At 39.7% G+C, this 27,945-nt stretch overlaps 1 protein-coding gene across 1 annotated transcript; it reads left to right on the top strand.

Moving 5' to 3' along the window:
- The first annotated feature begins 24 nt into the window (after positions 1-24).
- DNAJC3 (DnaJ heat shock protein family (Hsp40) member C3) lies at positions 25-27,030 on the top strand. The gene is made up of 12 exons (XM_058044883.1): positions 25-194; positions 5,999-6,109; positions 9,035-9,159; positions 10,162-10,236; positions 15,808-15,960; positions 17,249-17,430; positions 19,371-19,490; positions 21,262-21,367; positions 21,463-21,583; positions 25,335-25,467; positions 26,215-26,363; positions 26,789-27,030. The coding sequence occupies exons 1-12, from the start codon at positions 113-115 to the stop codon at positions 26,944-26,946; spliced, it is 1,515 nt and encodes a 504-aa protein (XP_057900866.1). The 5' UTR covers positions 25-112; the 3' UTR covers positions 26,947-27,030.
- Positions 27,031-27,945: the final 915 nt, after the last annotated feature.

Here is a 27,945-nt window from a genome sequence, read left to right as displayed (position 1 = left end):
GCGGCCAATCAGCGTCGCCCACGACCCTGCCCGGAGGAGCTGGAGCCGCCGCTCGGTTGGGCCCGGCCCGGAGCCGCCACTGTCGGGACCGGGGGCGGCGACGGAGGAGGAGATGGTGTCCCCCGCTGCCTCTGCCGGGCGCTTGGGCTCCGCGCTGCCCTTCCTGCTCGTGCTCCTCGACCTGCAGTACCAGGGTGAGCCGGGCCGGGGTCCCTGTGGGGCTGCATTGCGAGGGGGGCTGTGCCGTGGCCCGTCGGGGTCGGGCCCTCGGCCGTGGTGGCGGGGGCTGGTCTCCCTTCCTCCGTCCCTCTTGCCGGGGCTACGCGGTGTCCGCCATGGCGGCGGGGCGCACACCCCACACCCCCCCGCCGGCTCCCCGGGCCCGTGTCGTCTTGAGGGGGGGCATATTTCGGGCAGGGGTGTGAGGAGGGAGGTACGGCGCTGCCATCGCTCGGGGCTGTGCCGAGGGGTGCGGAACGAGGGCACGGCCGCTGCCGTGACCTGCTGGGGTGAGTGTGAGATCTTGGGGGCGGCTCGCTGTGTGTGCGCTGCCCGGCCTGCTCCCGGACGGGCTGGGGCTGCCGCCCGCCGCTGCCAGGCCGCGGGTGCCCTGGTGTCCTCGAGTGCAGCTGGGTGACAGCAGTGGCCTTCTGTGCTAGCCCTGAATGTCCCACTCCCGTGTGGATTTCGTGTAGTTCCGAAGTTCAAAGGCTTTTCCAGTTGCCCTTCTCAGCCGCAGCCAGTGTTAGAACCACACTTAGAGCTTCGCTGAGGCTTTTGATGGTTGCGTTGAATTGGTTCTGTTTTTGTTTTGTTGTTATGGTTTCTGTTGGTTTTTTGTTGGTTTTGTTTCTTTTTTTTTTCACCTCTCACCATTAATATTTAAAGTTCAGCTTATCTGTGCTTTGTGTAGCTTATTTACTTTCATAGGATCCTGCCAGCAACACCTGTGTAGCCAGACTTCTATTCACAGGCTGCTGTTAAGTTTCTAACTGGTGTAGAATGGTGCTTACAGTCAGGGTTTCACCTGAGGGATATTCTTTACCTGCCAGTAGCAGATGGAAGTAGAACTGAAGCTGTCAGTAGTCAGAAAAAGCCTATGGGCTTAAGGAAGATATAGGTTAACATTAATAAAAATTCAATTGATACACTAAATTAAATAGTTCAGCTGGTCTGGTGGCAACAGGAACAGACTGTGGGAAAGACACCCTGCATTAGACCACGCACTGAGGTGTCAAGTTGCCTTTTTTTTTTTTTTTTTTAATATGCATTCTGGTGCATTAGAAGACAAATAGTAACTTTTGCCAGAGTATACTGTGTTTCCCCCCCCCCCCCCCCCCCTTAGAATGTGGTGCTCCTGCTGAGGATTCTTAATTTAGAGCTGCCAACCTATTTCAAGTGTGTGGTTTAATGGCTATTTGGGCTTAGCATATTTCCTGATTTGGGAGACATTGTCTTCAGTTAATAAAGATGTAGAGTACAGTAATAAACTGAGAAATGGTAGTACTGGATCTTAATTACTGAATTCACTAACTTCGTAGTTCAGGAGTTAATTTTTCAGAATGTGTAGAGAATTTTTTGTGGGGGTTATGTTATTTAAGTATCTAGATATTTTTACCCTCACATATATTACTGGTATTTGAGCTCAAAAGGTGCTCATAGTCACATTTAAATTTGTATCTTGATGTCTTGATAATAGAAGTCTGCCTTTTGTCATCTGATTCATGAATCTGGAAGAGTCATTCTGTATTAATTTTGTATCTCACAGTTGATGGCAAGGAATACTATTTATATCTGGCTGGTAAATACACTTAGTAAAAACGTTTTTGATTCCTCCTCTTCACCTCCATTTGTGATGAATTTGGCTCAGATCCTCTTTTGGGAAGATTCATTCTTCACTGCTGTTTGTCCCCACTAATCACAACAAAAAGAGGTGGCTGAGGAGGAATAAAGGAGTGTTGTTCATTTCCCCCCTCTCCTTCCTAGTAGCAGGAGAAAGGAAATGTAATATGGGGAAGAGTAAATGGGCTCTGAGTATACAGAGCCCAGTCAGTTACTGGCAGACCTCAAGCATTAAGTGTTTCTTTTTCTCCCCTCACCTTTTTCCCCCCTAAGTTTGGGAGCTTTTTTGTGCTTTTTTTTCTTGGCCCCAAATACAAAGGCTACTCGAGGGTGGGGCTTTTCTTGTCTGCCGGTCTTTGCTGTGTTTACCAACTTCCTTTGCAAACGGAGGGAGTGAAAACTTGATGGGTGGAAGTTGCACACATCTCTACTGTATGCTCTGAGGCTCCTTGTAAACCTCAGAAATGTTGCTTCAGAAACTCTTGGTGCTTGTTTGTATCTTACTCAGTTCAGTGTAATTCTTGAAAATCGTGTTAGCAAATGCTCCTAAAGCAAAAACCAAACTGTTGAAAAATAACAGCGAACTTGAGATTTGGGGTCATTCTGATAACAAAAATGTTGCAAAAGCAGACTCTCCTGACAAGATAAGGCAATCATTAAGTTCCTCTATGGGGAAAAAATAAAGGTTTAGATGAATGCAGTTAGGATTAATGACATGAATGCTGCTGCTTTATCGTTGAAACAACCACCTTTGGTACACAGCAGGAACTAATTCTGTTTATTTTCATAATCTTGTTACTCAGCTTGGGAACAAGATTTAGGAAAAAGTAGGTGGAAATTCTACATTGGGAATACAGGAATGTGTAGACAAATGCAACATTTTTAAACTGTGCTCAGGTTGCAGGGCTTTCTTGAGTTCTTTGCAGTGCGGATGGGACTGATTAAACAGGGATATGATTCAAGTTTGAAGACTTAGGTGCCTACATATTAGCACCAATTACCCTAATAAAACAAAAATCCTGCCAGGAAGTTACAATTTATTTGAAGTGAGTGTATTTAACTGGAAAAACAGGTTAGCTGCACCTGCTTGTCTTCCCTGCACCTCCTGGTTGTTGTTCCTTGAACAATTGTCAGGGCTAGTACCAATTATATGGAAATAGTCTGGGGGTTTGTGTTTGTTTGGTTTCTTTGTGTTGTTTTGGCTTTTTTTTTTTTTTTTTTTTTTTTTTTTGACTCTTAGACTCTTGCCCCAGACTTGCAAGGACTCCAGACTCTGAATTTACCCAGAATATTTGACTTGATTTAACAGCTCATGTGCGTGCTTGTTTGAGGCCCAGGGTGAATATTTAACACTTAGGCAGTCTTTAGAAATTATATGCAAATTAAAATGCATGAAAGTTTTTAAAAATAAATTTTAAGCTTGCATATCTCTTGGGTGAATTTAGTTTCTGGTGGAGCATGCAGAGCTTCTTGAACTGGGCCTGTAGTATCCAGCTCACCAGTGTGTATCTGCTGTAAGGAGCTCTGTGGGGTGGGGGTTTGGTGTTTTTTTTGCTCCAGCTGAATTTTACTTCTTAGGCTCATTCCCAGAGCAAAGAGTGCATAGGTACCCAAACAGGTTGCAGAGAATTGGAGTCCTTGGACTCCTGTGCTTCTGTTATCAATTTTCAGATGTCTACTGTGGGCTGCTTTATTTAGAGCAATTGTTTGCCTACAGCCAGAAGATGAATAAGCATAGATTTCTGTGAATAAACAGCTCAAGCATTGGGTCAGTGCAGAGTGTTCCTGAGAAGTTATGGTAAATGTCACTTTTCATCGTGGTTAGGCTGATGATGCAGGCTGCTCCTGGAGATTCATGCACCAGTTTAGGATGCTCAGCAACTTGCAGAGCTGAGGTTTAATGTATAGTTTAATGTATTTTACAGGGAATCTAGAGGACTTCACAATTTGCTTCTTTATTTATCCATGTTGCTTCTGCTTTTATTACTTGTTTGCTATCAGTGGGCACCTTTCTCATTTGTTTGAGAAATTGTCTTCATTATTTTCAAGGGAAAAGATGGCTCTTCCACCTAAGGTATTATGTAACTGTAAAACTGTACGCAACATGTTTGAAAGACACTAAATTGTGTAGGTACATCTTAATGTGGCAAAATGTGTTCTTGGAGCTATCCTGATGTGACTGAATGTAAAACAAGGATGCTTGAGACTGTGGGAATTGAATGCCATATTTGGGTAGATGGAAAGTTCATCAAAGAGCAATTTATAGCCCAATTCTAGGCTACCACTCCCAGCTGACAAGTTTTGAAAGATTTCAGGTATTTGTGTGTGGGGAAACAGGAGGGATGAAACTTAAGAGTTTTTAGTTGGTATTAGGTCATGTTAAATACTTCAGTCTGTTTATAGTTTTATACCTGCTTTACTGCTAGCATACTTCCAAAGCCAGGGGAATTTTTGGTGAGGCTTTTTTTCAGTTCTTAGTTTTTTTATTGTTTCATGTACTTGCTTTGTCATTTTAAAGGACACTGGACTACTTGATGATTGGAGCTTTAAACTAGTGAAGGGAAATGGTCAAGCAAGAATGTCCTTTTTTGCTGCAAATTCGACACATAAAATGGGAATACATTTTTATATGCCTAGGATTGAGTTTAAAATAAATCATTTAGTAAGATCCTCAAATAATCATTACTGATCATGTAGGCAGTTTTAACTCCATCTACTTAAACAAAAAGTATTCACTGGAAATTTGGGACTTCATGAAGTAATTTCCATTAATTAAAAAAAAATTGCTTTCTGTCATTGTTCTAAAACAAATAATTGAGTTGAGCCCTTGAATCCAGTGTGCTGACTTATTGTCAGTCTTCTAGCAGATAGAACTTTCTCTAGTGGATGTAGAGGGGATTTTGTTCATTTTAGTAGAGACAGCTCAAGGATTTTCTTGTAATGCGGAATTAAAAGAATTATGAGCTGTATCATGGTGTAGAAAGGAAAAAATAAATTAAGGTCCCAGGTGTTGAGAGCTCCTACATCTAAAGTCGTGATGATTTGGTGGTAAGAAATTGCTGCTTGTTCATTACAAATACATTGTGGTTTAACCACCTTTCATTGTGAGAAGTTTGAATATACTTTCCTTCAATCAGTTGTACTGTAACATTTTTATTTGGATTCTAAAAAACAACTCTGGAATGCTGCTGCATTTTTGTATTTAAAGTGCCTGTCTGAATCAGCTCAGTGCAAAACCTGACTGAAATAAGTTATAAATCATTGGGTTTTAATATAATGTGCTTATCCAGGATTTCAATGTTGCCTTGCTTAAATCTAGGCATAGGGTATCCTCTTAATAAATGAGATTTTTTTCTAGTGTGACAGTTTTTTAATAGTCATAAGCTGGTGGGTAATTTCTAGTGGAATTCTGCCCTGATCTGAAGACTGCAGGAAGCAGGACAAAGGGAAAAGCTGTTGCTGAGTTGATGTACGTACAGCATGTACCTGCACTTGGCTGCTCATTTCTTCTCAATAGTCTTTCCCAGTTGGCTGAGCAGCAGCTTTAAACTCAAACTGGCACTTCAAAGACTTACCACTTTACTATGGTTTTCATGCTACTGGTTAAAGGAAAAAGGATTGAGAATTTTAATTGTTTGTCTAAACTTGCAGTCCTGGAGAAGTTTGCCCTGGAAATTATAAAGATGAGACAAGTGTAGTAGATGAGAAGCCAATCTCTAATGGCCAAACAGTTCTCAGTTAAGTATGAAGTTACCATCAGGGTCATGAATTTTAACTTAGAACCTGTGTGTGTTTGCTGCATATGTGTGTTACGAGTCCTTTCCAGATGCTTCTGAAATTGACAGTCAGAGTATGTTACTGAATGTGTGGGTGTGTATTTGGTGCCTTGTCACAGTGGGGTGCAAAGCAATGTCTTTGGTGCTTTGACACATCCTAACTGGGACATGCTGTGAGGTTATTAGACTGCAGGGTGCTTTACAGAATCTCAGAATCCCTTAGGTTGGAAAAGACCTCTGAGATTACCTGAAGTGCAGGAGCATGTGACTTCTGCCTCTGTCAATAATGGTTTGTTCCATGTATTGTATTATCACTGTATGTGTTTGCTGTAATCAAAAACTGTTCATTCAGAACCTTCATCTTTTTGTTTTTCTTTAAGGAGCTGAGTGTGGAATAAATGCAGAAGTAGAAAAACAACTTGAAATGGGGAAGAAGTTATTGGCTGCTGGGCAGCTGGCAGATGCTTTGTCTCACTTTCATGCGGCCATAGGTATGTATCTCAGGGAGGTGACTCTTGTACTGAAGTACCTTTGGGTGGCTTCTTCCCACTGTTTGCTTCATGAAATATCCTGCTTTCTTGCAAATTGCATTCCATGAATCACAGAATTTGGGATATCTTTATACAGCAGTTTGGACAGAAGCCAGCAGAGATGCAGTAGAATATTTATGCTTTGGTTTTGATAAAAGAAAACTGTTAAATTAACTACACGATACATAAACACTTCAGTCACTGTTGTTCTAGAAGCTAGCTGCATGAAAGGAATTATAATTGACTGATATTATTTGATGAGGTATTCCCTGTCTGTCTAATCTCATCAAGATCAGGTTTCATCTTTATGATGTTTTTCAAAGTATGAGTATGTCTTTGAAAGGCTGACTTTATCCATGCTTTCTCCTATCCAGTGCTGTAAAAAATTCAATGTTTAAAATAGTCTCTCTCTCTTCTTTTTTTTTCTTAATTAAATCTTAAAGTAGGTGGTATCTCAGTGAAACTGATGCTGCAAGTTTGAGATACTGAGTTGGCTGTGGAGAGCAAAATTTTCCCTCTCTTGTAGTCAGATAGTCAGTCTGTTCTTGTTTGGTATTCTGCATTTTCAGCAAACTGAGAAGTTAAATGTTTGCTTTTAAGAATTTTAAAGCAACTTAGCTGATTAAAATCCTTTAATTGAAGCATAGAGACAGCACCAATAAAAAGCAGTGTCCGTTAACACTACAGTTTCTTAATTGCATGGTACTGTTTTAAGTTGTTGGACTTTGTTATAACGTGTACGAGTGCATTTTTTTTCTCCGTGAAAAGAATATTGCTAAGATGTTATACATTGATGAGTTGTACTGTTGATACTTTTTAATTTATGCCTTGGTTTAATAGTGAGATGTAAAGGAAACATGGGTTTCTTCTGACTTATTAATATTTTCTTTGCATTCTCCAAGATCAACTTCCCTTATATAGAGAGAATGGAGGAGGAAACTTCCTTTTTTTCTGTTATGGAAGTTTCTTGTTCCACCTAGAGGCAGTCCGTTACTCCTTGGGTTTGTATGTCACTGCCAAAGCATTTCTGTGGGGTCAGTGCACAGTTAGTGCTACAGCCTGATTTTTTTCCTTTATAACTGGTTGGCAAACTTGGACTTGGACTGATGAGGAGACCAGTTCAGTGTGTGGCTGTGCAGGTCCTGGTGGTGTTGTAGAGGCAGCAGTGCTGTGAGGTGCCTGCATGGGTGAAACCCACTGCTCTGCCAGCTGTGCCAGAGCAGCTTGTAGAAATATGGTGTGACCACCTCATTTGTGACCTTTATGGGATTCTTATTTGGATGCTGATTTTAGCCCGATTGCCTCATTTTCATCAGCCTTCTTTGGATTTTGCCTTTTTGAAAAGATTTTAAGCATGGTTTGCCAACTGTGCTTGTGAGGAGGTAAGAATACTTTCCTGGCTGTACTGCATCGTTGTAGACTGTGAAGTAAATAGATTTTTCTGTCTTGCCTCAGCCAGTCTATTTTTGGTTTTTTTTGCAAACATCTGAAATAGATGAGAACTGCTGTCCATATTACCTCTCTTCAGTTAAATTTTCAACTCTTTCTTCCATCCCAGCTTATGCCTTCTGTCTGGGTGTCAATTGCTGTTCATTACTGTTGCTGGAGTGCTGAGGCAAAACTATGTGTCAGAAAATCATCTGGTGCTGGAATGTGCTTTCTATGTTAGCTTTTTCCTACCTTTCATCCTTTGTGTATTAATCAAGTTCCTTAATTTCAGCTGTCGATTTGTACCTAGCCTTCACTTTTAGGACTCAGTGCTGCCTTTTTTTTAGGGGTATTAACAGTTTAATTTATTTGATGTTTAATGCTGACATACAAAGAGGCATACAGCATGGCAGTGCCTATTAAATTTCAGCTCTGGAGATTAGCATCTTCACAGCCAAGATACTGTAGAGGAAGAGTGCAGATAGCTTCTTCTTGGTAATGGAGGTGGCCAGCTATGAAACTTTGTTGATGATCATAAGATTTTTGGTGGTGCTATTTCTTCCATTTACTTTGAAGTTCAACCTCAAATGATATGAGGAGGAAAAATACTACTTCTGTTCCTCAGATATGGATGTTCTTGTCTGCAAATTCTGGATTGATTATTATGTTTTTAATAGCATAATAAAAGATTTTCTGTATTCAACATTGGGTTACTTTTCCTTGAGAGCCCACAGTACCTGTCACCTGTTTCTGTGAAATAGTGCATACAGAAGAATATTAAGAATACTATTTTTGTTTTCAGAGACTGATGTTAGCCTCTGGTACAGGAGTATGTGCTAGCTTGGAGAGTGTTCAAATTGCTGGATCTTGGAATTTTGACCAGGAGACAGCATGGAATGTGTGGGCCCTGAAGTTAGCCTTCATGTTGATAGTGTGTGTGTGTGTTTGCTGGTGAGAGGGAGTGTTGGTGCCCACTTTATTACTAAGGAAAGAAGTTGCTGATACTTCAATGAATGATATAAGGAGTTAGTGTCTGTGTTGACATTGCACTAACATATTAGTAATTTTGGGAGTATTTGCATGTATCCAATGTGGTGATCAGCACCTGGGCTGGAAAATGATGCATTAATGTGCTTTCAAATGTAGGCCTGCAGCTGGAGGTAAAGCATTAGTACCTAGAGGCTGTTCTCCCATATAAAGCTGAAGAACACATGCATATTTGACCCTCACTCTCAATTATTTGGCATTTACAGTATTTGTGTAATCTTTATTGTTAAATAATTAAACTGCATAGAAAATACTTGCATAATGTTGCAAATTTTATGTCTTATTAATGTATACCATTGTTTCCAGGGACTTAAAAGTCAGGTGATTTATTTTTAGTTATTACAGTTCCATTGTACCAGAAATTTCAGTAGCTTTGAGATAGTATTCTGATTACTGTTTGTTCATTTGCAGAGGGAGACTCTGAGAACTACATTGCTTATTACAGAAGAGCCACAGTGTACTTAGCCATGGGCAAATCTAAAGCAGCAATTCGTGATTTAAGTAAAGTGGTTGAATTAAAGCAGGACTTCACATCAGTAAGTATTACTGGAACTGAAGATTGTTCAAGTGTAAAAAAGAAACTGCTTCAAAGAAGGTTTGGATTTTTTTTCAGACTTTACTCAACAGGAATAGAGAATACATTATCCTCAGAGGGCTTTAAAGTGGGTCAAATAATAGCAATGGTGTATGTGCCATAATTTGCAACAATGTTGAGTACAGTCTAGATAGTTATTTGAACAACTACTAGTTTAACTAAGTTCATGGATTTATACTAAACATTTCTCTCACTTGTGGTCATTCTGTTCACCAAGGCTTTGCCATTTGGGACAAGAAAGCACACAGATGCCTCTGGGGTTTTTTTGTCTTTATCTGTGTTAGATTTGAGGTATCTGTTCTCTGCAGTAACTGTCCTAATCTTATTGCATTCCTGTGTGACTATTGCAAGCTTAGATCTGCTTACCCCTTTCTCCATTCTATATACTATATGTGAAGACTGCCTTGCTGGTTGGAAACTGATGCTGAAGTCCTCTCCAACTGATTCTCTTGCCTCTTTTTTGTGGGCAGTGGTATGTCCTGTATAGTTGACAACAAATGAGCAAATGTTAAAGTCACTGTTGTATGAAAATATTCATATTAGAAATCAAAGTCTTCTAAATCACTGACTTTTTTTTTTAATGTAGCTTCTATTATTCTGAGAGTTTAATTAAATAATTAAATGTGTGAATTGTTTATTATTTGTGCTATTTAATATGTAAGCAGTTATAATCAGGAAAGTGGTGTAAAGTCCCATTCACTCTGATTTGTGAAACTTCTTACGTGAGTTCTTATCATAAAAATTGTCTGCTTTTTGTCCCTCAGTTCTGGTGCAGAGCAGTCCTTTGCCATTGAAGAGGCCTTATAAGAACATTATTAAATCAAAAAGACAAAGAATGGGTGTCTTGATCCCCGTTTCAGCTTGTTAGCTATACTAAAATGAAACTTGTGTTCATACTTTGCTCAATTCCCATTTGTAAATAAAAAGTTATGTTTCCTTTCAGGCAAGATTACAAAGAGGACACTTACTACTTAAGCAAGGAAAATTTGATGAAGCAGAGGATGACTTTAAAAATGTGGTAAGTTGGAGACCAGTGTGGAGCTACATCACTGCTTTTTAAGACTGGCTTCTGAGCCAAGGTCACATCTGAACTCTGATGCTCTATAGAGTATGTGCTATTTAGGCCTGAGTTTGTCTTTCTGTACTTTGCAGGCATAGTAGCTAAGCAACCTTTGGATGAATAAATGACCAGTGAAGTTGCAGTATAGCGATGCAGATGAAATGGAGTGTTGTCTGAAACAAAGGAGCACTTTGGAAAGTCTTTCTTGTGTGTTCCTGATACTTCATGATCTCTGCTTACTGGTAGCTGAAGGGAGCAGCCTACATTCAGAAAATAGTGATGTAGTTGAACTCTGGTTTACAGCACCGTATTGATGTCTCCCGGGGAAGTCACTAGGGGCATCATGGATCAACCTCTGCAGGTTCCTGTCTCTTTTTACCTGTTGCAAAAGAATTGTTGACTGTTAGTTTAGCCACTGAGCAGTTAAGTCAGTACATTTCAGTGGCATCCCTCTGTCTCCTAATCTGCAGAGTTCTCCATGTTTGTGCATATCTGACAGTACTTTCTCTTCATGATCAGGAATTGTGCAGCTTCCAGCTACAAGTAGTTGGATATTACCCACCTAAAACTCACTTGGGCTATTTTTAGTTTTGATGGGTATTTTGTGCATTTCAGCCCTATACTGCAAAGCTAAACTGATCTAACCCCAGAAAAAAAAGCTCTCAATGAATGTGAATCTAGATTTCCTCTCTATTGCACAAAATTCATGTAAATATGAGTATACATAAGATACATTCTTCATTCTTGCTTGCTCTTCAAGAGTTGCTAGTTTGAACAGCTGGTGTGTCCCTTTAGTGAAAATAAGAAAAATTTGCAAAGTAACAGATGCTGTCTTGTTGGCTGTCTCTGAAGAGACTGATGAAAAAAGAAGTTGTGTGGTCCAGATTGCAGCTGTTTAATGGAAATCTTACTAGGAAGTGTGGATGACAAAACTGGAGTGGTTGTTCTGTATGTTCTGCAGGACAGCTGTGAGGAGTGGCTCTTGCAGGTAGAAGTGCACCAGGCAGTTCTTGTGTCTGTAGCAGAGCTCCAGCAGCTCTGCTTATTCTCACGTTGATGTAGCAATGGCACCTCTGGCTGCTTCTTCCTCAGGGAGTTCCTTAGGAGTGTGTGGTCTGAGAGCAGCGCAGCCCCGCTGTCGGCAAAGGTGGGCGGGAGTCGTTCAGCTGGGATTAACTGAGGACACAGCTGCTGCAGTAACACTTATGCAGTGGCAGGGTTCATTGGGAGTCTCTGTGTGCGTCTCTTGGCAGTTACTGTTTCTTGAAGTATTGCTTAATGCTGCATATGGAATTGTTTCTCCAGTCAACTGTAAAATTTCTTTTCCTATTGCCAAACCTGCTGCAAAAATTTATTTGCTGATTTTGGCCAGTCAAATAGTTACAATACTCAATCAGGCTTTAAGTCTGAAGTAGAACAGAGTTTTTTCCCAGAAGCTAATTTAGGAAACGAGCATATTAGTTCTTAATCTGACTTCTATTTTCCTTTGTTCTATGAACAACATTGTCTATATACTCAGAGTGGTCTGTTTTGAAGAGCGTAATTTTCAGTTAAGTACAATACATTCAAGCAAAATGAGTAAATACTAAAGTAGTAATTTGCAATAGGTTAAATTGTTCGTGTGTGGAGTGGGCTAAATTGTGCTACATACCTTGAAATCTTTAAGTAAAATACCTATTTCTTTGAGATATTTTCCTTATTTTCTAAATCTTGCAGATTCTCATTCCTTCTCTTGTAGTATATTCCTTGAAAGGGGTCTCAATAGTTTAGGAGATGCAGTCATTTTTGAGGGAGAGAAGGCAAGAAAAATTCAGCCCATCTGAATGGAGGGAAGGATGACAGGTAAACTTTCGCAGCTTGTCAGACCAGTGGCTTTGTGTAGAACTTACAAAAACGTTATAACTATTTATATAAAACAATAAACCTGTCCTTTAATGTGGAAAGAAAATTCATATATTCACATTTTTTCTATATAATTTCATAGTATCAGGAGAAGGTTTCATGGTGAGCACCCTAAATATCTTTAAGTGACTGATTGTTGAGCAGTTTGTCTGTATATTCCTGCCCTCTCTGGCATATTGGCACCGACTGCCTTGTGAGGCAGTGCTAGTGTGAGAGCAGGCAGTGGAAATGCCTAGCTGCAAAGGATACAGTATTCCTTTTTGGGAGCTGAGCCTCTTGAGATTCAGCCTTCATGTGTTATTTTTAGCTTTTTTTTTTTTTTTTTTTGTACTCTGTACTTTCCTGTTGGCTGAAATTAACCATGAGGTTTGGCTAGAGGGTGTGATTCAGACTTATGCCTTCATATTAAGCTAGACACCTCTCCTTTTGGCCTACAGATGAATCAAGCTGATTAAATGTTTTACATGGGTCAGGGTTTCCACATGAAACAAGGAGTAAGCAGAATTCCTGTGGTGATTTTACAAAGTTGTTGCTCATGCTGTATGAATAGTAATTATTTCTCTGCTACAACTTTGCTTTAGTGTTCATATGCTTTAATATCAAGTTCTTTCTGTTTGGGTTAGTGGTTTCTGATTAACAGAAGCCAGCAGGACAGATCTGAGGGTGCATCAACATTTGTGCCCAGGGCCTCAAGCCATGAAAGCCCTGGAATGTTTATTTTACCTGTAAGCATGTGATTTTGACTGAAAATAAAAGGGATATTGGCATACTGTCATTGATGGAAGGCCTTCTGGAAAGGTGACAAAAGCAATGCAAATCCTGGCAGCCCTGTGTATGTGCCTTTCAGTGTTGTCAGTGACTCTGCTTATGTTCCAGAGGAAATGCTCATAAAAGCATTTGAGTTGGTGAATTCTACAGAAGGTACAGAATTAGAGCAGAACTTCCTCCTTGTCTATTAGAAAGTGAGGAAAGGATGAAATTGTTATATTTCTTTCAAATTCTAGTCTCTTTTTAAGACCAGCTGTAACACAGTGCAATTTATTGCAATAAATCCTGTAAATGGAGGTGTCCTAAATAGGCAGTTCTGTCTGCCTTGGAAGAAGAAACACTTCAAGGCTCGACACTGAAGGCACTGCTTCTATTTCCACTAGGTGTCAGCCAAGACTAAGAGACTGAGCTCTGTATATCTGCAAATTGCTTGCTCATCTAAACCCTTGCCTGTTGCAAAATACATTGGGCAACAGTTTCCATGGTTGGTTGTTATGTGTAATGGTGCTGTTTTGGATGTAGGTGGGAGAGGCCATCTTATGGCACTGTAAGTTAATCAAATTGGGTTAAGTTGCTAGGCAGTCTAGTTGGCTGTTTGAGGCTCTCTTAACCCCATCTGAGATATTAAATATAACATTAGATATTTCCAAATACATTCCTCTATGCTACAGTGATCATCTGTAGCTTCCGAGCTAAAGAATGAAAGGTATTTAAATATTTCCTTGGGTTTTTTTTTTTCATCTGTCTGACATTTTAGCTGTGTTACCTGATATGTTACCAGTGCAGGGCTTTCATCTGTGCCCTGTCCTTGAGTGCATGGATGTCTTGCTCTTAGATACCACAAACCATGGAGGTTTCCTCAGTTCCCTTCAGGATGTTTTTCACAAACTGAGTGAGCTGGCTTCTTTTTGCTTTAGTTAATGTTACTGATTTAAACATCATAGCAATATGCTAGTACTTATTTTGGAGCTTATGAGTGTAGCATCATACTGTAGCACACACTCAATGACTTTTGTTTGAATGATACCCTGAGAAATTTCCCTGTCTTTAACTGGACATGTTGTGCTACCTAAAATTACCTAGGATGATTGACTAAATGAATGGTCTTGGTTACTGTTGGACTTGTCTCCATGACTGAAACATTGTTTTTCAAATTGCACTGACATTTTCTCCAAATACATTATAAGGAACATGCCTTGAGTCTAAGGAGTGTGGTGTTGGAGGTTTTTATGGAAGTGTAAGGCTTATCCATACCAAAGGCTCTTCATTTTTAAGGAGGAAATGCTGAGAAATTAAGGAAGAAATCAGACAAGTCTGCTGGATCTAAGGAGTGCAGAACTTGAGAGAGTTTTGTAGACTTGGTATTTTTTGAAATTACAGGAGTAGAAATTTGCCTCTGCTACAAGCTCCAGATTTTAGGGAGAGAGTGGATGCACAGCATCAAGGACTTGTTGGCAGAGTTCTAACCAGAAGAAAAGCTTTGTGAGGCTTACATTGGGAATCTTACAAAGAAAGAAAACTCTTTGATCACATTCCTCTCCTCTTGCTGAAGGACAACATAGGGAATAAAGGAGAATTTTCAGGTCTAGGTACAACTTGACTTTTGCCAGGTGAAATAAAAAATTGCATAGGGCTCAAGATTTTTAAAGAGGAATTGAAGACAAAGTGTGGGACTTGTGCATAATTTTGGTATAGCATTTAGGCTCTTTCCTTTCATATACTCTAGTGGTAGAAGCAGGGGAAATTCTGGTAAAGGACATCTGAGGGCTGAAGTTGAATTATGTTAGAGACATAAGAACAAAATACATGTCTTTCAAGAACTTAGTGGTGAGAAAAAGAGAAGTGGCCACTTCAAGATAAATGAGAAAAGAAAAAAGTACTGGATGTCTTTGCGTGACTTCGGCTCACATTCTATGTATAGAATGCAAGATAATACAAGTTTTTACTTAAAAACAAACAAAAAAAAGTCATGCTGATTTGTCCCTTTTAAATTTTGAAAGTCATTCTGATCAGCAGCAAGTGTGAAGTCAGTGCTTCTTTCAAGCTACAGTAAAGCTACAAATTCCCTGGCTTTGCAAAGGAATGGCTGAGATTGTCTCTGGCCACGTGTATCTTCCTGGGTGATAGTAAAGTTGCCTGAAAGATATTTTTAAACTTTTTCTTTGAAAGGATAAACCTGCCTAAATGAAAGAAGCAAGTACAATGTAATGACTTCCACTTGCTCAGAGAGAGGGGTTAAGAGAAATGAGAGTCCTTGTAGACAAAATGTTAGACTTGTTTAAAACTACGTAAGAAACAGAATGCATGACTGCCCAGCTGAGTCTTTTCCCTGGTTGTAGCCTCTTAACTTGCTGCTGCAGCCAGTTATTGTGAGGAAAATGTAAGAAAGAAACACAACTTCACAGTAACAACTGTCTGGAACATGTTTCATTTATTTCTGCTATGAAGTAATAAATATGTATAGTGCTTAAAGGGAGAGATGCAATTAGGCCACGTGATTACACTGTCTGTTGCTGCTGAGGAGTGCAGCATTTAACAGCTGATAGCAAAAGTGAATTAATTAGGTTACAAAGAGGTCCACAACGTCCAGCAGGTGATGGGGGACAGTGACTGTTGTTTTTGATGTGTCCAGTGATGATTGATCAGGCATGAGAAACTGGATTTCTCTGATTTCTGACATCTTGCATTGAATCTCAAAATGTTTCTTTCTTCTGAAGTTCAGAGGTAGAAATGCTTCCTGTGGAGTTTGGGAACTCACTTTATTCTCAGCTTTAGGCAGTTCTCCATGATATGATTATTTATGGAACTGAAAGAGATCCTTGAATAAGCATTTGAGTCTCTCCTTGTTCATGTTTGCAGCTCAAATCCAATCCTAGCAATAATGAGGAAAAAGAAGCCCAGACGCAGCTGACAAAATCTGATGAGCTGCAGCGCCTACATTCACAGGCATTATCTGCCTACAAGCAAGAGGATTATGGAGCTGCTATTTCTCTTCTTGATGAAATCTTGGCAGTAAGTGTTAAGTCAAATGGTACTGTGAAAGTAAGAGCTTCTGACATCTTTGTTTTTGTTTAATAGTTTCTTTACTGCTGTGAAAATAACTTTTGGTGTAACCAGTTTAGTTTTGCTGAGCACTATGGGTCTGTAATAGTGTTGGAGAGAGGAGAGGGCTGAGCACTAGCTGCAGAAGAAGTCATAGTCTGTCTTATAGGTACTTCAGTTAAACTTCAATTACAGATAACTTTATTGATAATACTTTCCTGTTTTTCTACAATTTGTTCTTCTTGGGGAAGCTGGGAAGAAGTTTTTCTGAAATCAATGAAGTTTTGCCAAGTATAGAAGTTACAGGGTTTTTTTAATCTGGATTTTTCATTGTATATATGCAGACAGTTTTAGTCTCGAGAAAATGAAGTAAAAAAGATTAAAAAGAAACCCACAAAGTTAAAAATGTAGATAGCTAGCTGAACTTTCATCTTGTTCCTTAGTTAGCTATATTAGTTGAATCTTAATTGGTGTAAGTAGCCTGATAGTACAAGTGTAAATAACTTAATCATGTGGGCATTTTGTGTGTCATATAGAAATGTACTAAAAGACAGTTAACTGCTATGACTCTGCACATACAAATTAGTGCTGTCGACTTGGAGTTTACAGCCTTGGAGCTTTTGGTGATGAAACTGCAACAGTGCAGGAATTGGTTTATGGGGAGGTAGCGTGGAAAAGCAGGAAAGCCTCCTCTAAGAAGATCATTTCCAACAACTTGTAAGACTTAGACAGATTTAATTCCCTAAGTCAAATTTTGATAGGCAGTTCTTCATGAGTAATTAGTTTTGCCTTACTGTGACAATTTTACCTCTCTTTATTCTTAAAATCCAGATATTAAGGTCAAACTTGGTGGAGCTGCATCTTACCCACAGGCTTCTTCCTGGAGAACAACCGACAGCTTGGTCCTTGCTGTTCATTACCTCTATTCTTTTGGGAAGATACAATAATTTATGATTCTGATATCCTTTCCTGGAGGCTCAACAGACTGTCCTAGTTTAAGCAATGCCAGTAGATTTAATTCATCTCTCTGCATGAGTTCATTGCATCATTTACAAAATTTTCAGGCCTTTGTTTTTCTATTTGGGCAGGTGCATCACAGCATCCACCAGGAAGCAGAGATGCTAATTTCATGAGCTCTGCATGCAGCTTGAACCTTATGCTGTTGCAGTTGGCAAAGTGAAATTAAATGGGAGTTTTCTTTTGGGGAGCGAAAGAAGTGTTATGGACCAAAACCAAGCTTTAATTTTGATTTCTCAAGGTTTGTGTTTGGGATGCAGAGCTACGGGAACTTCGAGCAGAGTGTTACATAAAGGAAGGGGAACCAAGCAAAGCCATTAGTGACTTGAAAGCTGCTGCCAAATTAAAGAATGATAATACTGAAGCCTTCTATAAAATCAGCAAAATATATTATCAGCTGGGGGACCATGAATTATCTCTCAGGTAATTTTACTATTTGCTCTAATCATTATAATTGAGAAAGAAAATATAATTATATAGGTAATGTTGAATCACAAAGTATCTCTTGTGTGAGGTTTGGATGGAGAATCAGCTATGGTCTAGATCTGATAAAGGGAGTTCCATTCTAGAAACTAAGGATTGGCAGTGAAGAAACCCATGTTTGTTCTTGGCAAGACCAGCCATCAATGGTTCCAGGCACCTTGTTTCCTTAAACAGAAGCCAGAGTCCCTCTCCATCAGAGTTGCTTACAAGTGCTGTTTTCATTGTGTTTCTCCTAGAAGGAAATGCTTTTCTGAATTTCCTGCAGTGGAATTTTTCTTTTAACCTTTAACCTCTGTTAAATTTAAGGTGCAAACAGAAGATGTCTATGTTATGTTACAAGCTTAAGAATAAATAAAAAGTACAGGAGCATCCAAGTATGAAGAGCTTGGGGTGCAGAGCTGTTTGCCTCTCATTCCTGCAGACAGTCCTGGATGACTTTTTGATAATGCCCTGTCCTTTTATTCATACTGAGTCAAATTTGAGGTCTTATTCCCATATGTCCCTTGTCAGTCTGGCAGATAACTGCCCTTGCCCAGTCTGGACTGTTCAGTTTGTGCTCTGTGCCTAGCTGCACAAATGATGGAATTCTTCCTATTGCACAGAAGTGGTTTCTGTGCCAATCATAGTTTCTCATGTGCTGCCTTCATCTCCAGAATCCTTCCAATATTATTTCTGCCACAGAGTCACTTCAATAAGGTGAAGAGAATGGAAAAAGCCTGTGTTTCTTTCCTGGCAGATGGAAACTGCATGTGATTATACTTGCAAAATTTTGTTTTATAGCTGGCCAAAAGTAAACATGAAATTAATTGGTTTGCATTAGGCATTCCCTTTCCAGAGCCTACTTAATCTTGTGAGCCCATAGGTCACTTCTGTGATGACTTTTGGGAGGTGGCTGTCACTTTGCACAGTGATTTCATGGGTAGGTGGTATTTAAAAGCACAATTGAGGGCACTGTTGAAGAGCAGAATGGAATCAGAAAGAAAGGGATAAGCCTCTTTCCTTTATTCTTATCTGATACCAGTAATTTTTGCATCATGAGATATGCTGAGAAAGAGTTCTGTGGCTCTTGAACGTGCTGGGTGCTATCTGTTGTCCTTCCCTTAGTTTCTTTCTCTTAAAAGCCTAATTATATTCAAATTGTAAGATATTTTTGTCTGTGCTTAGGAACAAAATAAGATTTTGTAATCTCTTCCTGAAATTGACAGCACACATAGTGGTTGTGCTGTGATGACTCTGTGGGATCCGTAACATTTATTCCTTTGTATGACTGCATTCTGGAGGTTTTTTGGGGTTTTTTTTTCAGACTTTGGTTTATTTTGACACACATTTTCACTCATCAGAGTCTGATTAAACATTCTTCACGGTGAAACATCAGCCTCAGGCTTGGCTGAGATTCCATCAAGGAGGGTTGCGCCTTAGTTGAGCTTTCTATTTCAAGTGACACAAAATACACTTGAATGTAGGAATTTTGTAATGTATCTGAGTTACAATTGATGGTAATTTTCCTATCTATTAATCTGATAACTGCTGAATATAATTTCTTTCACAGAGTGCCTTTTTCTTCAAAGGTACTCTTCAGCTCTTTAGTCAGTTATTTATGTAGCATTTCATCTTTTGTGTGTTTGACAATACAAAAGAATTAAAATCAAATCCAGATAAGTATCCCTGTATGTTTTGGAAGACTCTTTTTGGTCTTACTTTATATTAATATTTGAGTGAAGGGAGAGATCTGTGGAAGAACTCAAGTGGCATTCTGAACAGTTTATAAATGCTGCATTATGTCTCCTGGTAAAATTTTATAGTATGTGGTGACCTAGGTGTGTTGTTTTGTTTTGTTTTGTTTTTTTTTTTCCCACTTCTCCTTACCTCCCTGTGAAAAGTGAGGTCCGGGAGTGTCTGAAACTGGACCAAGACCACAAGCAATGCTTCTCTCTCTATAAGCAAGTAAAGAAACTCAATAAGCAGATTGAGTCAGCAGAGGAATTAATCAGAGAAGGCAGGTAAGTATTCACTGCTATATAAAGGAAAAAAAATAGAAAAAACCCACAATTGAGGCACCAACTTACTGATTGAGGAGCTGATTAAAGTGATGCTTTTTGCATGTGTCAGTTGAAGTGGGTACTGAGCAGAGCTCTCAAATTACAATTAAAATAAATATTGACTTGCATAGCAACTATTCTATTCTGATTCCTTCTGATGCCACTGTGTCCCTTTTGCATACTTCTTTCTGCAGCAGGTAGTAAGACAAACATAGGGATGGGAGCTTTCAGCTCTCATATATTATTACTCAGCACTGATGGGAACCCCACCTGAGCACTGGGCTCCCCAGTGCAGGAGAGATGAAACCACTGATAAAGTCCAGTGAAGTTCCACTAAGATTGGAGGTGAGGAGCATCTCTCTTCTGCAGGGCAAGGCTGGGGAGGCTGAGAGTGTTTGCCCTGAGACTTCTCTGCTGCAGGGTGATTTCATCAACGTACCTGAAGGGAGGGTGCAAAGAGGGCAGAGCCAGGCTCTGCTCGGTGGTGGTCTGTGATGGGATCAGGCCCGTGGGTGCAAACTGAAGCATGAAATTCCCTTGAAACAATAAGATATGCTTTTTACACTGCTTCATTTCCACTGGTGCAGGTTGTCCAGGGGGGTTTTGGAGTCTCCCCACTTGAGAGTTATAAAAAAACATTTTGGACACAGCTGTAGGCAGATTTCTGGAGGTGGCCCTGTGTTGGCAGTGGGGTTAGATGAGAAGATTTCTAAGAGTTCCTTCCAACTTCAGCTATTCTGTGATGGAAGGACCATATCTTAAGACTAAAACCACTTAGTAACTCTGCAGTGCCTTGATGGCAGAAGTGGTTCTGACTGATAAGCTTTTTTTTCTTTCATGCACCCTGTTCAATGATAGGTAGTGCCTCCATATTCTTGTAGTTCTTGCTTTACTTCAATTTTGTGTTCCCAAGCACATGACATCCAGCTGTAAGGACCCTGAACAAATCATTAGATATTGTCAAGGTGGCTTTTTTAAATGAAGCACATCAGGAGTGTGAATAAGCAGAACTGATGCCAGTTTTATTAAGCCAGAATTTGGAGTCTTTTCGCTTTTTTAATACAGCATCAGCGAAGTTTCGGGGAGTCTGAGAGCTTGCATTTCTCTAACTTGTAGCAACCCATGAATTCAGTCTCACTCTTGTATTTTTAGGCAGATGTTCTAATCTGTTTCTCACTCAAGCCATGTAACTAGCATTTTGAGGCCTTCACAGCAAAATAACACTTGACTGTGTGACTTGTGAAAAGAAAAGGAGAAAACATCTGCCTGATTAAAACTGGCATAAGGAGCTTTTTTGTACCTCTGTGAATAGGTACCTTTTGTAGTGTGCAGATAGTGTGGACTCTTACTGTGAGCACAGAACTGAGTCCATCTCAGGTATCAGTGGGGGAGATGCTTACTTTGAAGGGGAGTGTCATGTTGGACAGGAGGCAAGTCTGGAGACCCTTGGCTGTGCATTGTGAAGGATTGTTACCTTGTGCATAAGCCTGAGCAGGCCTAGTACCTGCTCTTCTGTCTCTCAGCACAGAGAAGGGAATGGGAATGTAATTCTTGAAGTGCCTGCAAGTTTTCTTTGCACTGTTGTTTCACACCTCAACTTTAAGGCTATTGAATGGAAGGTCCTTTGGTAGAAGGATGGGAGAATCTGTGGATTTTAAGAATTTTTAAATAAAACACAACACCCTGAGATAGTGATTACATTTCATGATATTACGCTTTATGGTTTAAACAGGTATGAAGATGCTATCAGTAAATATGAGTCTGTAATGAAAACTGAACCAGAAGTCCCAGTTTATTCTACTCGTGCCAAAGAAAGGATCTGTCACTGCTTATCAAAGGTAATTCTGCTTATCTCCCTCTAAATGTCTTCAAGACAAACATGAAACAAAACTTCCACAACTACATGAGTTTGGTTTTACTTTTGCATTTCTAGAATCAGCAGGCTACAGAAGCCATCAAACTTTGTTCAGAAGTTTTGCAGCTGGAGCCGACGAATGTGAATGCCCTGAAAGACAGAGCAGAAGCTTATTTGCTAGAAGACATGTATGAAGAAGGTACACTTTTATGCCATTGGCACATGCTTAATGTATATGTTTAAAATGTAGTCAGCGTTTCAAAGGCTTTTTTCTAACATGCACTTGGATTCTACACCATGTTATCCTTAATTAGACCTGGTAGTTGCAGATTTACAAAACTACTTGGTGGTAATTTTGCCTTGATTAGTGTAAGTGGAATGTACTTGTTTTATCTACAGCAGAGTTGTCTTTACAACAGTGGACTGTGTTCAGGATGTTTTATGAGACTGTGCAGGTTACTCAACTTAGAGACATTTTCTATAATCAGCAATGTCAGAGAATTGCATTTAAGTAAAAGGTAATTAGAGCTAGGGTAATGTAAATCCATTTTAGGAGCTCCATTTTCATGTCTTGAGATGGCAGCATGAAATAATACTGTTCTCTTCCCTAGCATGTGCTGAGGGCAGAGGAAGGTAACAGCCATTGCTTCTCCTTCCATGGATCTCTGTAGTCTTGCTCAGAGAGTAAATTGATTCTATTCCTGAGGCTGCATTTTCCATATGGAGTTTCTGTACAATGCATCCTCTTACATGAGTGATAGAAATGACCTCTAAGATTATCAAGTCCAGCCATTAACCCAGCGCTGCCAAGTGCACCACTAAACCATGGTGTCTCCAAGTGCCATATCTGCATCACTTTTCAATACTTCCAGGGAGTGTGACTCAAACTGTAGCGTTTGGGAAGAAAGAAAAGTTTTTTAACAAGGTTCTGCACAAATGCAGCCAGCCAGCCTGGTCTTGTGCCTCCCTGTTACAGGATATAAGGAAACAGAGCACATACCTGGGGTCTGGGAGAGCATATTTCCTGTGCTGGTGCATGCTGGGCTTGGCCTAGCCCGGTTCCAAGTGAAGAACCATGCTGGAGCAGAACTGTGCTTCTCCAGATTGTGTAACATCTCCTGTTCGCCCTGCCCTTGACAGCAGCGAGGTGGATGTAGTTATACTCTGCCTTCCAGCAGAGCCTCCATCAACAGCATTGCAGCCCATTACTGTTCATCTGCCTGGAGGTGTCTTCATTTATCTTTTGATGGCTGGTTTCTCTTTGCCATAGAGAACACCAGAGCAATTAAAATTGTACTCTCATATTTAAAGGGGCAAAATGATTCTCATTCTTCCCTCAAAAATATTTTCAAGCTGGAGGCACCTATTTTCCTGTTAAAGGTAGGAAATTTCAAAGTGCTTGTAATTCAGAACTTTGAAGGTGATTATTGTTAAGTGTTCAAGATGCAGTTCACTTTGTATAGCTGTGTTCATGAGATGGTTTTAATTACTTCATAATCACACGGGATCCAGGGCTTGTCTACGGAGACAGATGTTTAATGACTCCATTTCTGGCATACCTCGTAAGTACAGGAGTCTTATCTATCTAGAGCACAAGTTTTGTCAAAAAAGGAAAAAACCTGCCTTGCTGTTTCAAAATTGGTCAAAACATACTAATTTTTGCATTTTCTTTTTTTCCCCTCCCTACTCTACTACTGTAGAGGCTTCAGTAAGAGCGTAAAGTGGTTTTGTTATTTCTGTAACAGTCTTGGTATGGATGTAGGTTGTCTGCAGTTACTCATATTTGATGGGAAATTGGTCATCATTCCACATACAGAATTAATCTGTCACTGTTTGAAAAACTCAGGCAAGATACCAAAGCCAGCAAAGTTGTTTAGAGATACAATATCATTACCTTTTGAGAGATCATGAAGATTCTTGTATTGAAATAATGAGAGTTAGATTTGACTGAAGTATTTAAACTGAAAGTGACATTGGGAAGTAGTTCTTCCTTTTGTGTCATGGAGCAGGATGAAAGGAAGTTTCCTGAAATAGCAGGCCGGTAAGAAGCAGCAGTGTCTCTTCTGTTTGCTTGTGAGGTACTACTGCTTTTAGAAATAGTGACTCAAAAGAATTGATTAAATATCTCAGTTGACATACCAGGAATTAGTAATAAGTCTCCTGGCTTTATAGCAAACTTCTTGTGGTCATGAAGTTGCCATCCTTTTCCACCTGCTTCCAACTTTCACCCCTCAGATGGAGAGAGCAATTAGCTCTCTGGAAGAGGAAAATCCCTACACTGAAGTGTACCATCAAAATTAAAGAGGGAAAGGCCGATGTGTACTTGCAGAATGTGCTGGATGCATTCCCTCTGCAGTGTGCAGCACTGAAACACCTTCCTCTGTGCTTAATGCTTGCAGTCCTTAAATAAGGGAGTTGATTAAGAAAAAAAGAAGAGGAATCTAATACTGTCATGGCAGGTAGTTGACCACTGAGCAGGTTTCCCACCATGGTGATGTGGGAATGGTGATTGCTCAGTGAGGCTGAGCAATCTAAGCTGCATTTGGCAGGATGTTCTCCTAGCCCCTCCTAGTATTACCTGAAGCAGATGAAGTTCAGTGGGGCTTAACATTATTGGTGTAATAAAGCAGTATTATGAAATCCCTGCATTTTCACTGCTTTTATTAGTTTTGATAGCATATATTCAGCACAGATATTAGTGCACACTCCTGTGTTGGGTTTTTTTTTTTTTAATGACTGGACAAATTATTAAAAATGCAAGTAGAAACCAGAATGCTTTAAGCAGCAAAGGCAATGTCCTGTGATGTGAAAATAAATAGAAATTTCGTTTGATTTGTAGTAGCCTAGGAAATTGTTTGGGCTCTGGCAATACTTTTTGGGTGTTTTTTTTTTCAGTAACTGAAACAAGATTGCAGTGGTATCAGATGTCTGGGTAATACAAATTCATTAGCACTTCCTGCTGTCTTGCTCAGAAACAGTGAAAAACAAATGTAACACCTGCTGAGAAATAGCATCTGCTTGGAAATAATCTGATGCAAGTACTTTGTCTAACTTGAGAAACTTAAGAGACTTGGATCTGTGAAAGAGAGCTTGAGGATTATTGCAACAGTGAAAGAAGAGCAGTCTTATTAAAGACTTCAACTTGCTTCCCTTGATAAATTTTGAAATTAAAGAATATATCTACTTGGTGTCTTAAGAACTTGCAATAATACTAGAATTTACTTAAAGAAGCGTAGACCTCAAATTTCTTAAAAATTGTCGTCTCTTCCCTCCATTCCTGAGAAATGAAACTCTTGAAATAAAAGTGAGAGCATGCCTTTGGGAAAAAAACCTCTAAAATATAACTTTGCATATTATGCATGCAGAGGTGTAAAAAGCCAATATTTGCCTTTTGCTAACAATATGATCTTACTGGTAGTCTGAAATCTGTCTTTTTAGTCACTAAAGAGGAAGAGACTTTCTATTGTGTTGATTGAGTGCAGACTGGGGGAGAAGAATGAGTATTAATTTAAGGACTCTGGTTAATTCATCCTTCAGTTGACCAACAATGTGGGACTAATGTGCAGTGAGCTTTTCAAGTACTAATTGCTGAATCTTTCTTCTTGGTTTCTGTGTCTTCATCCCAGTCCAGGATATGCATTATGTTCATCCTTGTGGCTGTAGTAATGTCCAGAGAATGTTGTGACCTACATTGGTACCCTCCCTTCATTTCCCACAAGTATGATGACCCTAAAGAAAGAAAATTACCTAATTCATGTGTGAAAGTGAATTTCCTCTATTACATTATTTTCTAATTTAAGAAAAAGTCCCAACACATGTAATGTTGAAACTAAAGTTTTGCTGTTTCTGTATGGCAATGACATAGCTTCAGTTTTTTTGAGTGGCTAAATTCTTTAACTGGAAGTTTGTAGAGTAGTGAAACCTTTTTTCATTGACTTTTTTTATAAAAGCTATTAAAGACTATGAGACTGCTCAAGCCAATAGTGAAAATGACCAACAGATTCGGGAAGGGCTGGAACGTGCCCAGAGAATGCTGAAGCAATCACAGAAGAGGGATTATTATAAAATCCTGGGAGTAAAAAGGTGAGATACTAATTCCAGAGATGATGTGAAGGGTGGTTATTTAAACCAGTACTTCTAGGGCTGATCACTTGAATTTGTTCTGCTGAGTGTTAATTTTTTTTCTGTATCTTGCTATCTTCACTCTTCTGCCGAACTAATTTTTAATGTTCAGCTTGTAAAGTGGCATTTGTTTACAATTACTTTAGAAAGAATGGAAAAACAGCAAGAAGAGAGGAAATAAATTCTTTGGGAAGAAATTCTTAGTATAGATGACCCTGAGTCATATGGATGAGTTGGGGAAGAAATGAAGACTGGCAACAATTACTAAAAGTAACAAAAATTGTGGTAGATAGTGTGATAGATCTGGAAGGACTGACTGAACAACTTCCCTTGCTAATGAGGAGCAAGCAAAGTTCTGAACTAGTATTGGTCGTCCTTCTAATTGGAAGCTAATTTGATCTGCTTTTTATTATTCATCTGACGGCAAATTCCTCAGACTGAGAACTATATTCTGCAGTTGCTGGCAGTAGCATCTTTCCAAGAGAAGTATGTGGGTGGTGAAGGAGAGAGTGAGGAATCTTTGCTTAAGGTTGCAGCTTTATTCCTTTGTTTTGTGTAAAGAGTCCTCAATGCCACTTGCAGAAGGTTAACAGCACCTCATAACGTTCCTGATGGCCTTAATTGGTGTCTCAGTGTTTATTTTAAATTTCATTAGTGTGGCATTTGGGCAGTCAGAAAATGAAGTTATCTGTAATTTTATCCATCTAGAAATGCTCGAAAGCAAGAAATCATAAAAGCTTACAGAAAGCTGGCATCCCAGTGGCACCCTGATAACTTCCAGAGTGAGGAAGAAAAAAAGAAAGCAGAGAAGAAATTCATCGATATCGCAGCTGCTAAAGAAGTCCTCACTGACCCAGGTAATGATGCAGTGGCTTCTTATTTTAGTTACTTGTTTTACATCAAGGTCGAAATAAACGTGTAGGTCATAACAAGCAATTCAGCTTCTCTTTTTCCCTTCCTGCCCTTACCCATGTTGAGAAAGCAGTACACTAACACTTGTATCCAGTCTGTTGCGGGAAGTCAGATGTAATCTGTACTTATTGTGATTCAGTGACTTTTGTTAAAAGTCAAAAATTATATTTTGAAGGTGTCTTCTAGGGATAACGTCATATAGAGATTTCTAGGATTGACCAAGTCTGGATATACTTATGTCAAGGATGTGTGTCTCCTTCTGCTTTGAGTGCTATTGCAGACTGCATTTAGATTATAACACAGCTGAAGTACTCTGGGGAAGCTCTGTTACTACTGTGCCATGATTCCACCTGGGTTTTGTTTCCTCCAGAAATGAGGCGGAAGTTTGATGCGGGAGAGGACCCATTGGATGCGGAGAGTCAGCAGGGCGGCAACAACCCGTTCCACCGGAGCTGGAACACGTGGCAGGGATTCAACCCCTTTGGTTCTGGAGGAGGACCATTTACATTCAAATTTCACTTCAGTTAGAGCCAAGACTGTTTCTGGGTGGCTGCTGCTGTTTTTTACTTAATTCATTAAAAAATAAAAAGTCTCTCAGTTCAAGACCCAAAATCTTAATTTCTATAATGTTGTCCTTAACCCAGAGTCTTACTGCACTAGAAGAAAGCTCCTTTTTTCTTTTGTTGGGTTTGGTTTGTGATGAGCTTGACAAGCTCACACTGATGGGGGTTGTGCTGCCTATGTATTTGCTGTGGGTATGCAGGACACGTTTATTCCTACGGATGGAAAAAACAGTAAGATGCTACTTAGGACAACACTTTAAATTTAGAATTCAAGTATATGCTTAAAGATAAAAATGCATGTAAATATTTTTGTGGATTGGGGCCTAATAAACATGGCAAGGGTAGTTACAGTAGTCTCTACGTTAACAAACGGTTGGTTGTGCTCAGCAGAATGATCCATCTCCCAGTATTTTCCAGAGGAAACCCAAGTGGCCACCTGCTGGATTGGTGATGGCAGTGCCAGGGGTGGGGAAGAGGCTGTGCACTGAACCAGTCCCAACAATCGCTCTGGACAAAGAGTGCTTGGGGGTAACTGTAGCTGAAATACTGCTCACTTTGTTGTTCACTAACCTGAAATTAATTGGGGTGACTTCCTTGGTGAATTGTCAGCAGTGAGGTGGAACTGGGGGGAAAGACTTGATTTTCAGAACACTTTTTTTCTTAATGTGATTTTTGGGTGTTTGTTTAGGTATGATTTTTGAGTAGTTTGCACTTCAACAAAATATCTGCTTCAAATTTGAGCAGAAAATTTGATGTGACATTTTCCTGACTCTGCAGCAATTTCTTGGTTCTGTACATAAAGTCAGAACTGAGACAAGTTGTGATGTGAGTGTACTGCAGGAATGTGTTATTAACTCCAGCCTTACCATGCAATACAACTTCAGTTCTGCTGGATGACGCAACAGAGAGTTAGTACTACATGAAATTGTAGTAATTTTATGTTTCATGTAACAGCATCAGTACT

The sequence above is a fragment of the Melospiza georgiana genome, chromosome 2, assembly GCF_028018845.1.
Source record: "Melospiza georgiana isolate bMelGeo1 chromosome 2, bMelGeo1.pri, whole genome shotgun sequence".
Lineage (NCBI taxonomy): Eukaryota > Metazoa > Chordata > Aves > Passeriformes > Passerellidae > Melospiza > Melospiza georgiana.
The sequence above is the reverse complement of the archived record's forward strand: the minus strand, read 5'-3'. Positions and strand labels throughout refer to the sequence as shown.